At 36.9% G+C, this 13,111-nt stretch overlaps 1 protein-coding gene across 1 annotated transcript in view; it reads right to left on the reverse strand.

Moving 5' to 3' along the window:
- LOC111151119 (usherin) overlaps window positions 1-13,111 on the reverse strand; it is a 680,307-nt gene that overhangs the window by 416,569 nt on the left and 250,627 nt on the right. The window contains exon 21 of the mRNA XM_022508904.1: window positions 4,430-4,560. Coding sequence (XP_022364612.1) covers window positions 4,430-4,560 — 131 coding nt within the window. The remainder of the gene's footprint in view (window positions 1-4,429; window positions 4,561-13,111) is intronic.

The following is a 13,111-nucleotide window of genomic DNA, read 5'->3' on the forward strand; positions in this document are numbered from 1 at the left end:
AAACAATGGAAGAATATTCAAAATTTCCTCCATTCCAGTTTCAACATTTTTTTTGTCTGAAAATATTTAGAGACTTCATTAAAAAGTGAGCAGATATGATATGTTCAGTTTACCTCCATTGGAGTATAAATTCCTTAGTGGTGGGAAGGACACAGTCTCTGCTAGCTTGAGCTTACTGTTTCATACGGAGATACAGCATCATGTCCTAAGACCACTTAGTATAATATACCTGATCACGTGTTCTCAAGTACATCCTAAGCTAATCTTGCTCAACTAATACCTTATATTCTTTTGAATTAACTAATTGTCACTTTCTTAAAAATGCACGTAACTTTTGCCTTGTGGAGAGATACTTTAACTCCAAATAAAAATTCACTTGCCAGGTATCATTAATTAAACCCTTCCCATGCTCCTACTCCTCCAACTTTTGGCTATAAACAATTCATTTCATACTGGGCTGGCACCTACCAACTTTTTAAACAGGTTAGGATTTGGGTATAGAGAGTAGGGACAGAGTAGCTGGAAAAGCTAACAACAGTGATGAGTGCTCTATGTAAGTATTTGAGGGAGAAGGGAAAGGGGCAGAAATGATTGGCAATGTCCTGTGTATGCCTCCCTGAACTCTGCTATCATGTCTCACACTAATCTGATCATTGAAAAGGAGGTGAAAAGATGAGTCAGAGTTTTCTGGCAGCCATTCTCAGGACCTTCATGACAATTCTATGGCTAAGTGGAGTAACCTCTTTACCTTCTACTCTGCAGAATTTGAAGATACCACATTCTTCAAAGAGACACAGTCATGGTCCAGATCTGGGGAAATCATTTTTGTATTAATTCTGCAAAAACTTTGCCCCATGTTTGGGGTGTGTTTGTGTGTTTACTGTACCCAAAATAGGTGATGAACAACAAGCCAACGTACGGTTGCAAACGGAGCTCTGGGATGTGCTTAGTCATCTAGAATCACACAGACATTGGGATGGACATTTGCAATGGGAATGACCAATTGTAAATTCGAGTTAATGTGAAGCCACCTCACCACAGGACACTTCTCTGGGTCTTGGTCCTTCCCTGACCTGTCCAACTCAAGCAGAGACTCTGTACTCCAACCGTGGGACCAGGAGGCCCAGATGAGTGGATGGCAAGAGTGAATGACATGTTCATTTCTTATTACTGCGTTCCTAGTGCGTAACTGCATAGCACAGCACATGGGGCATAATAGGTGTTTAACAAAATGGCATTAAATGAAATAAACTACATCCAGTGCCAGTTCCATCACTAAATTACTGTGTGACCCTAGTTAGGCCACTTCGTCTAAAACAGGGATGAAAACAATACTATCTTGAAGTGGCTACTTCAAGAGTGAAATAAGATAATTAATGTGAACCCACACTGTATACTTTAAAAGCTCTATAAATAAAGGGTTATACAATTAAGGTTTTTCTCCACCTGGCTTCTTCTCAATTATTCCCAGATATAAATGAGTTGGGGGAAGAAAAGCAGAACAGAATTTTTCATTTTCACTGACCTTCTTCTATCTCACTGTACTATTTTCCTTCCTTTTCATGATTTTTGTTGATTTTGACCATTTAGTCTCTCTTTTCACCTTGTTAATTTGGATGTTCTTGGAACATTTTCATTTTATCAATAATTAATGTCTATTTCACATCATTTAAAACAAAACATTTTTGCCTATTTATTTTATGAAAATAAGACACCAATGTGATCCATTCCCCTACCGCCTTCTCTACTAAGTTGATACCTTTAGAAAACTTTCAAATCACTTAACTTTCCCTCTCCTTCAACTTTTAGTAATTTCAGCACCAAACAGTTATTAGAGGTTAGTTTGTTTGCCTGTTTTGCCTTTGCCATATGTCTCCTCTATTTCAAATAGTCTTTGGCAGAATAAAACACATTTCTAGTCACACTGCCATTAAATATTTAAGCTGAACTTAATATTGCCAGCTTTAATATTCACCACCGCTTTTCCTCTTCATATTTTAGACTTTTCTTTTTTCCTTCTGATTAGATGGCTTGCTGAAATATTTCCTTCCAATATGGTACATGGATGGTATTTTATCTGTCTCTGGGTATTAATAAGCGTTATTCTTTCATGTTGACAAGCAGCAGAGTATCAGAGTTAAAATCATGGTCTTCGGAGGTGGAATGCCTGGGTTTCAATCCTGACTTCTTCACTAATTAGCTGGATGACTTTGGGGAAATTAATTTAACCATGGCTCTGTTTTTTTTTTTTTTAACTTGTAAAGTGGGAATAATAAGAGAATCTACCTCATAGAGTTGTGGTATTTAAACGAGTGTGTGTGTGTGTGTGTGTGTGTGTGTGTGTGTGTGTGTGTTTACATATACAGTCAACACTTAGAATCATGCCTGGCATATAGAGGTCCTACAGAAGCAATAGTTTTGTTTCACCTTGACTAGAACTTCATGAGTCCTTTCAATAAAGTTATAATCAATTCTTCCTTAAAAGGATATGCTGTCCTACTTTATATTCCACTATGTTTTCCTCATCCTTTTAATCCTTTTTATTGTTCAAGTGTTTTTTTATTGTCCTTCTGAAATTCTTCTTATTTGAAGATCTGAAAATCTTTTTTATATTTTTTCTTACGTATTTTGCCCTGCTAATCTCAGGCTCAGTAGTGTCTCTCTCCTAATTCATTTACTTAGAGTTTTCAAATGATAAATAATATTTTCAGTCCTGTTACTCCATCAACTTCAGTGTGCTGGTTGTTGGGTTTTTTTTCCCCATTGCATCCACCTGGACTTCTGAGACAGCTGCTTCTTTCATTCTCTCTGGCTGTTGGATTTGCTTATATGCGAAGCTACTTCTTCTTTGCTTACTCACTGCCCATGTATTGGTACCTCTTAAGAAACTGCAATTTTACAGGACACCCAGGAGTCTATGCCTGAGTGCCTACCACGTACTGTCCTGGCAGTTATCAGGCTCCTGTCAAAACACCAGGTGTAAACCTTTCTTCCTTGTCTTTCTAGTTGCTGACTCATGGGTCTTCCAGCTTCCTGACACAGGGAGAACCCAGCCAGAATCTTGCGGTCCTCTGCAAAGAGCCGGACAGGATGCTCAGATACACTGAGTCCAGCAGGCCCCGCCTCTCTTCTTTAAGGTGTGTGGGTGTCCAGGGCGTATTAGGTGCTGATCCTCACCCACAGCTTTTGGCCCATGACTTAGAAACAAAGAGAAAAAGTCATGCCAGCTTTACACCATAATGTAAAACATTGACTTGGCAGGCATAACTTAGGATTTAGATGAGCAGTTTAAAGTTGAAACCCTGAGGAAATGGAAAGTAAATCATCTTTTACAAAACCTTACTCATTCCTCCATTACTCCCTGGCCCAATACAGTACCTACTGTCAAATTCTTACCAATACTTGTTTAACACAAGTGAAGACAACTATTCAGTAACTTTTTCATTGCCTTTGGGAAAAATTTAAAACTTCACATTTGCTTACAAAGCACTCGGTGACTTGGTCTCCATCCACCTTTTCAAACTCTCACATTTCTCTTTGTTCTATATTACATTCATCTTGGTGTGTAGAATAAGTCACATTCTTGTCTACTTGGGCACTTAATGTTTGCTATTTGCTCTTCCGGAAATTTTATACTCAGTGCCTTCCTGATCTCATTAGTATCTCCCCTGTCCTGACCCTTCTCAAACATGCATCTTCCGTACAGACATGTGTTCTTGCTCTGACTTTTCCTCATTGTTTTGCATCTCAGTTAAATATCACATTTTCAGAGAAGACTGACAACTCAGAAAAGAAAGACCCTTTATTTTATGCTCCCATAATACACAGCTCCTTGTACTTTTCTTCCATAATGTTCATGAATATTTTACATTAATTTTATCTAGATTGTTTCACAGGGGCATAGTTGAATTTAACTTTAAAACTATTATAGTCTGTGATACCCAGCATTATAGTACCTGATAGGAACATAAATATTTGCTGGTAAACAAAGGAGGGAAGGAAGGAAGGAGGGAGGTACGGAGGGAGAGAGGGAGGAAGGAAAAGAGAGAGAGAAAAAAAAGAGAGAAGGAGGGAGAGAGGATATGGAAGAATTAAAGAGAGACATAGTTCTGCTTTCAAGGAAAATAAAAATAGATCTATTCAAATGTATTTAAAAGTTTCCATCTTCATGATAAGATAGCATATGGTTGTTAAGCATGCAGATTCTCAGTCAGACTATGTGGTTTGAAAGAGAGCTCTGCTATTTTAGCTGTGGGCAAGTCGTCAGCACCTTCCTAAGTTCCATTGTTTTCATCAGTAAAGTGAGGCTAATAATAGTACCTACCTCCAAGTTTTTGGTGAAGATTCAATGTGAAATATAAGCGCTTACCTCAGTCCCTGGCACCGAGTACACTCTCAAATATATCAAGTCTTATGATTACTCCTTTACCTGAGGATCAAAAAGAAAACAAGGACGTCCATTCTTCAACTGAAGTGCAAAATACTCTTCCTGATTGCCAGGCGATGCGGCAAAGACAATCAAACCTTCAGGCACCCTTGTTCGAAAGCTGGCCTTAATGCCTGGTGAGACAAGTACAATCAGCAAATCATGCTGGGGTTTTGTTGATTCTTTCTGATAAACGTACATTTACTTTCATTATTATTTATGATGTAGTGAGTACAGTCAGGGATTTATACACAGCAATGTAGTGGGATAGTCCTGGCCATTTGGTTTTAAATATATCCTGTTATGAATGCCAACCTGTTCTTGGAAACTCAAGCCTGCACTCCCACTAATCAATATATAATGTACTTCCAATTTATGCAAAACTCATCAACATGAAAAGACATGTTGTCAACCCAAAATTGGATACTCAGAGTATCAATGTGAAAATATCAGAGCCATAAAAATAAATGGGTTTTTGACATGAATGAAAGGAACACAGGGGGGCTTGTTTAAAATACTTAGGAGATTTAAAGAATCAGTCTAGTAATAGAAGCTAAAAACTAGAAAGACCTGCTATGAAGAAGGCCATAGAGCCAATTTTCTGAAACAGGATCCTACAACCAAATGGTCTGCAGCTTTCAGAATTTCAGGGTCTCCCTCACCCTTCAGATCACCTACTGCCTTAGACACACAATGCTCTTGTCTTAGAGGAATTTCCCCAGCTCACAAAGCAGGGGAAGCTTGTGATGGTCTAAGATGTCTTCCCACTACCCCACATGGTCTCAACACATGGTATCCCACTCACTTACAGCACCCTTCCTTGTGTGTAACACTTTTTGCTTAATGTATTGAAACTGACACAGAAGTTTAAAAGATATAGGCTTTGTTCTCAAAGAATTCCCAGTTTAGTTGGCAATAAAAAATGTGTCTTAGCAGACAAATTGTATGATGAGAAACAAATAAGAGGTCAAGAACTTATTTGAGAATCAAAAACAACTCATGATCACAATATTAAATAATTAGTGAATACTGATCTGAGTAGTCATACGGTCAATCAGAACTATGGAAGTTTGAAGCAGAGAGAGTTCCCTTCAGGCTAGCCTGGTAACCAAAGTCCAACATAGGTGGGGTTTTAATTTGAATTCAACAGACTGCAACTACTGCAGGAACCATGTCTGACTCATCTTTCCAGCCCTGGTTCATTACATGGCATCTAGGTGCATTTATTAAATCTTCTAAGAGCCTGGAGGAGGAGAAGGCAGGGAGAGGTGTATCAGTGATGAGGGGAAAGTTTTAGCATAGGCGTGGAGGCAGGAAGGTAGTAGTCATTTTGTGAGTGTCAGATTGCAATTTTTTAACTACGCATCAATAGAACATTAACATTTGTTGAGTACTCTGTTACACAGTGAAGAAGAAAAACTGACAAGCCAGTGCCTGATGTTAAAGTTCTAGTTGAGGAAAAAGACAAAACAAAAACTTATTATGAGGTGTGATAAGTGATACAGAGATATAGATAAGATGTAATTTGATTCAAAGGGATTGAGGAAGGTTTCACAGAGAATGTGAAGCTAGAGCTTGTTTTCCAAGAGTAGAAAGACTTGAGGAAAACTGTACAAAAGGCTGAAGTGTTGAGGGATGCTGGATGTCTGAGTGGGAGTTAAGAGAAGAATCTGGAGAGACAGGCAAGACCTCATCTTAGCCATAGACTATCCAGCCTGAGAATCTGAATAGAAGACAAAGATGGAAAGGGAGGTGTGTGAGAAATATCTTTAGAGTGAAAATTTTAACACCAGCAAAGGCAAGTCTGGAATGTGGACTTCAGACTTGCCAGAGTCAACTCAATTTTTTCCCAGCCTTCTTAGCTTCTGCATCTTTGGCTTCTAGATTTTATGTGTTGGGCCCCTTTAAACACACTTGTCCTACCCATTTGGATATTGCATTGACTCCCATTCCAATTCTCTTCCTCCTGGCTGCTAGGATATTATGTCCTTGTTGTTAAACTTGAACCTGGTCTATCCCAGCATCTCTCTGAGCCACAGAATAAGACTGTTTGTCCCAACAAATCACTCCTCGGTATTCAAACTCATATGAACCCCTGCTACTAGCTCACCTCCTCTAATAAATGGACAGAAAAGGCTGAGCTTCCTGATTAGAATTTATCTTATAGACTAAAGGAAGGCATTAAACCTTGGGTGGAAGAAGGGAATAGGATGGTCAAAGTCAGGATTATGGCAACCAAACTAATGGGGGCATGTATAAAAGATACAGATAATTTAGCCACAGAGCAACCAGTTAGGATATCACTGTGTTTTGGGGGAATAATGTGATAAAATTTTTCATTAAGAACTGACAAGTAACTAGATGGATTGAAAGAATAGACTATGTTTCAGAAGAAACTCATTAAGACATGTTGATATGAGGTGATGATGTGGGACAAAATGGTGAATTCTTTTCATCAATTACTAAGGGGAAATAGTCATTATTAACAAATAAAAAGGTCAGGTAAAATAAGAAAATATGGGATTGAGGATATAAGTTCAGTTTGGGGCACAGTGTGTATTTATTAATGATGCAAAAACTATCCAACATTGGGAAACAAGAAACTAAATCTTAGAAGAGAAGATGGGGCAAGAAAATAAATTAGCAATCACCTGTCAAGAATCCATGTCTCTTTGAAGCAGAACATAGAAAAAGAGAAAGAGCTTTGGGGGAAATGACCCTGCCCCAACATTTAAGAAAAGAAAAGCAAAAGAAAATTAATAAAATTAGCACAAGGATAATAATACTGTAAAATGGAAGCCTAGGTAAGAGAGAACTTTTTAAGAAGGCAAAGTTAGGTAACCATGTAACACTTCCTGTAAGTCCAGAATAATTAGACCTGAAGAAAAGATTACAGAGTTGGTAACTAGTAATCATTAGACATAATCTTTTTCAATGGAATGGAATGGTCCAGAGTCCAAACGACTGGGTAATAAGGACTGAGAGAATGGATGTATAGGTAGTGGGTATGGGGCACTCATCACAAAAACCTGATAAAGAAAGAAATGGGAGGAAAAGAAATAAATTATTAGGGTAGACCAACCAGGGAAAAGAAGGAGATATCTGCCAACAAAAACATAGTTGTGGCCAAAGTGTGGTCTACATTCTGACTGGAGAACAACTGTATTTCTACCAACTCTTCTTCTCTTAAGCTTCTCTCCTTTGGGTCTAGAGTATCTCTCTCCATCAGACATCTTCTCTTCAAATTACCATTTTTAAAATTTTATATATAGTATCAGATATTATAACTAAAACTATTGTTTTAAAATTAAACAGTTGGAGAATTCTACCAAACATTCAAAGAAGAAATAATACCTATTCTCCTGAAGCTGTTTCAAAAAATAGAAACAGAAGGAAAACTTCCAGACTCTTTTTACAATGCCAGCATTACCCTGATCCCCAAACCAGGCAAAGACCCCATCAAAAAGGAGAATTTCAGACAAAGACCCCTGAGGAATATGGATGCCAAGATTCTCAACAAGATCCTAGCTAATAGGATCCAACAGTACTTTAAAAAGATTATCCACCACGAGCAGGTGGGATTTATCCGTGGGATGCAAGGGTGGTCAACATTTGTAAATCAATCAATGTGATAGAACAAATCAATAAGAGGAGAGAGAAGAACCAAATGGTCCTCTCAATTGATGCAGAAAAAGCATTTGACAAAATACAGCTTCCGTTCCTGATTAAAATGCTTCGAAGTATAGGGATAGAGAGAACACTCCTCAACTTCATAAATCCATCTAGGAAAAACGAATATAAACAAATATCATCCTCAATGGGGAAGAGCTGACAGCCTTCCCTTTGAGATCAAGAAAATGACAAGGATGCCCACTCTCACCATTGTTGTTCAACATAGTACTAGAAGTCCTAGCAACAGCAATCAGACAACAAAAAGAAATAAAAGTTGTTTATAGCAGCAATGGCCACGGTTGCCAAACTGTGGAAAGAACCAAGATGACCTTCAACAGACGAATGGATAAGGAAGATGTGGTCCATATACACTATGGAGTATTATGCTTCCATCAGAAAGGATGAATACCCAACTTTTGTAGCAACATTGATGGGAGTGGAAGAGATTATGCTGAGTGAAATAAGTCAAGCAGAGAGAGTCAATTATCATATGGTTTCACTTATTTGTGGAACATAACAAATAGCATGGAGGACATGGGGAGTTAGGAGAAGGGAGTTGGGGGAAATTGGAAGGGGAGGTGAACAATGAGAGACTATGGACTCTGAAAAACAATCTGAAGGGTTTGAAGAGGTGGGGGGGTAGGAGGTTGGGGGAACCAGGTGGTGGGTATTAGAGAGGGCATGGATTGCATGGAGCACTGGGTGTGGTACAAAAACAATGAATACTGTTATGTTGAAAATAAATTTTAAAAAATGATTAAAAAAAAAAGAAATAAAAGTATTCAAATTGTCAAAGAAGAAGTCAAACTCTCTCTCTTTGCAGTTGACATGATACTTTGTATGGAAAACCCAAAAGATTCCACCCCAAACTACTAGAACTCATACAGCAACTCAGTAATGTGGCAGGATACAAAATCAATGTACAGAAATCAGTTGCTTTCTTATACACTAACAATGAAAATATAGAAAGGGAAACTAGAGAATTGATTCCATTTACTCTAGTACCAAGAACCATAAGATACCTGGGAATAAACCTAATCAAGGAGGTAAAGGATCTGTACTCGAGGAACTACAGAACACTCATGAAAGAAATGGAAGAAGACACAAGAAGATTGAAGCACATTCTATGTTCATGGATCAGAAGAATAAACATTGTTAAAATGTCTATACTGCCTAGATCATTCTATACTTTCAATGCCATCCCGATCAAAATTCCACCAGCATCCATGTGCTGGAGGCACCTATGTGGAAATAGCATACTTGCAAATACTTGCAAAAGCAAGTATTTGAATGAGGAAAGAAATTAATAAAATTAATAATTGCTCAATCCAGAAATATAATTACTTGTTCTTAACTGATGGGAAATTTGGTGAATGAAATGGAATCAGAGTAAGAATTACAAGAATATTTAGTTGAGTTATATGTGGAAATAAATCAACTAATACTATATGCCATTTATGAGATACGGAAGTGCATGTGTTTTTCAGACACATTTGTAAATTTTATACTTATAAAACAAAGAAATGCACTTCTAGCCCGACTAAAATATAATACCTTATACACAGAACAAGGAAAATTTCTTGTGAAAAGGGAGGATTTAGTATAATAAAGTGCAATTTGATTTGATGTTGTATGGTCAACTTTCCTTTAGCTTTTTCAAATAATTCAGTCTTGTCATCTTTCTCCTTACATTACAAAGAAGAATTTTTTGCATATATTCTATGAAGAAATGAATAATGCACACATCCATGGAGATGTCCTGTTCTTGATAATACTGCTATAGATATAGGTAAGTCCTATCTTTTGAGCCCAATGCTTTACGTCATATTACCAATTTTTTAAATGAATTAAATTCACAAATAAATGTATTGGCACATAAAACACTTTTGATGAATATATAAAATATTTCAAAGAGAATGTTATTGAATTTACCATGAGACAGAACGGTAAAATACCTAATTGTTTAACATAATCACACTCCCTTCTGCTGTAAGAAATTATATATTTATACATCCCCATCCATTGATTTTAGGTTCAGCCATGAGACTTGTGTTGGGCAAAAGAATGGAAACAGATATGTTGTACACTGACAGAGCAAAGGCTTTAAATACAGCCGTGTGATTGAACGTGACCCTTCTTCCTCTATGCCTCATGAATGTGCTTTGATCCTGTCCCAAGAATAAGAGGATATGTGGCCTAGAGCCAAACGGTACCAAAGTATTTTTTTTTGTTTTTAAAGTTTGTATTAAGGAGCAATGTTGACTAAGATGAATAGAAGAATGAAAAACATACATTTCTCACTTGCCTAAGAATTTAGCTTTTTGATTTAAAAGAAAAAAAAAACAGGAAATAATCTAAGGTTCAGTATTTTTTGTTTCAAGTTTCTGTAGAAATAATAGAGCATTCTTCTATCTCAGTATTCATTCATTCATTCAAGAAATATTTAGGAAACACATACTTTGTGCAGCTACTCATCTAGGCTGTTGGGATACACATTAAGCTCCTTGCTCAACGGGGAGTCTGTTTCTCCTTCTCCCTCTCCCTCTGTGTGCTCTCTCTCTGAGATAAATAAATGAATCTTTTGAAAAATAAAATAAAATACCCATACATCCATGGCCTAGCATTTTAAAAAAATCTAAATATCCAAGATTTAGCAGGAAATATTTAACTTTTATATAAATGTTTTTATAACTTTAAACATTTAATCATAAAAACAATGTAGTTACAAGGCCATGGAATAGGCAAAACATTCTTGAACAGTGAGGTAAACTATAATAGAAAGGGAATGGATGGTTAATTATACTGTATCAAAATTAAGAACTTTTGTCTAACAAAAGGCATGAATAGGAGAGTAAAAAGGCAACTAACATTGTAGGAGCAGATATTTGCAACACATATCTCTGATAACAGATGAATATCCAGAATATATCCTACAAATCAACAAGAAAAAGGAAAACAATCCATTAGAAAATTGAGGGGGGAGGGGCACCTGGGTGGGTCATTCAGTTGTGTCTGCCTTCCCCTCAGGTCACGATCTCAGGGTCCTGGGATCAAGCCCCACATCAGGTTCCCTGCTCAGTGGCAGAGTCTGCTTCTCCTTCTCCCTTTGCCTCTCCTCCCTGCTCATGCTCTTTCTCTCTCTCTCTCTCTCTCTCTCTGAAATAAATAAATTAAATCTTTTTTTTAAAAATGGGGGCAATTAGCTTTTCAAGAAATATGATATCCAAATGACTAATCAACACAGAAAAGATGCTCAGGATCATTCGTCATCAGAGAAATGCCAAATAAAATGCAATACCACTAAATGTCCACTAGAATGGCTGAAATGAAATAGAAAATAGAAAGTATAGCTAAATATGTAGAGCAACTGGAATGCTCATAAACTACTGGCAGGAGTGGAAATCACTACAACACTTTGAAAAATGATGTCACTATGTATAAGTTATCCGTATATCTTCTAAATACAGGCACACCTTCTGATCCAACCATTCTACCCCAAGGTATATGTTCCCCCCAAATTCATAGGTTCAGAAATATATACAAGTGCATTTATACCAATACTTTTCATTATAGATGAAAATGGAATATACACAAATTCCCATTAACTGTGGAAAAGACAAATACTTGGGATATGATATAGCAATGATAATGAAGAAACCACAGCGTCATGCACTAGTTGCATAAACCTTTCCAAGAGAATATACTGTATAATCTCAACTACATCAAGTTTAAAATCAGGCAAATTAAATGAATGGTGTCAGAAGTCAGGATAGTGGTAACACTGGTTGTGATGCAGAACAGGGCACAATGAAGAACTTCTGGGGGTCCCATATGTTTTACTTAATACTCCGAGCACTGGTTACACAGGGCTGGTCAGTTTTTGAAATTCGTCAACCTATGCACTAATAATTTTTGCACTTTTCTGTATATATGTTAAACTTTAATACAAAAGTTTGCCAAAAATTAATAAATAATAAGGCTACCTAAAAATTAAAATGCTATAGAACTGTAGGAACTGAAAGTTTTAGCTCCTATTTCTTAAAGCAAAGGCAGTACTGTGACAAATATATTCTCTTATTGTTCTAAGCTCTAAGATAATGTCCAGTTGATGATAGTAAATATTGAAAAATTATTCAAATTTTTATAAATATCACTCTACCTATCACCTCTCAAAAGTCAGTAATTAATCCACATGCTTTTAAATAGTGTGAATGACCATTTCCCCAGACTCTGGTCAACAGTGGACATTTCAAAATCTGAGATGCAAAGAATGAGAACTCAGTGTGGTTTCAGTTCATTTTTTAAATTCATGGTGGTGAGATTTCTCATATATATCTTCAATACCACATCATTAAAAAAAAGCCATATAAAAAAAAATTAAAAAATCATATACTTTCCTGGGAGCTATACAAACAAATGTCTTTTGCCCAATTTCAAAGACTTCATTTATTTATTTCTACTTGCTTTCTTCAAGTTCTTTTATATATTGTGGATCCTCCTGTGTTATGAATCATCATTCTCTGTCTTCCGGATTGTTGTAATTATTTCCCCTAACTGATCTTCCTTTTCCCATCATTGCTCCATGACCACCCCCTCTAACCAATATACACATGAACATAAACACACACTATAGCCTATTCTAAAATAATAGCTAAAGTGTGAGCCCATCAAAAGACAATTCTGGGGGTGCCTGGGTAGCTTAGTGAGTTGAGCATCTGACTCTTGATTTCAGATCAGGTCATGATCCACATGGTCAGCCCCCCTTCCAGCTCTGTGCTAAGTGAGGAGTCTGTTTGTCTCTCTTTCTTGGCTCCTCCCCACTCATGCTTTCTCTCTTTCTATTTCTTACTCTCTTTAAAATAAATAAATTTTTAAAATCTTATAAAAAAAAAGACAGTTCTGGTCATATTCGTCTTCTTGGTAATCACTGAAGACTTCGTGTCTTACTCCAAGTAAAAGTGGAAGTCACCACAATAGTCTACTACATCCTAAATAATCCAGTTTCCACAATTT

Source organism: Enhydra lutris, unplaced genomic scaffold, assembly GCF_002288905.1.
Source record: "Enhydra lutris kenyoni isolate GAN:26980312 unplaced genomic scaffold, ASM228890v2 scaffoldscaffold25, whole genome shotgun sequence".
Lineage (NCBI taxonomy): Eukaryota > Metazoa > Chordata > Mammalia > Carnivora > Mustelidae > Enhydra > Enhydra lutris.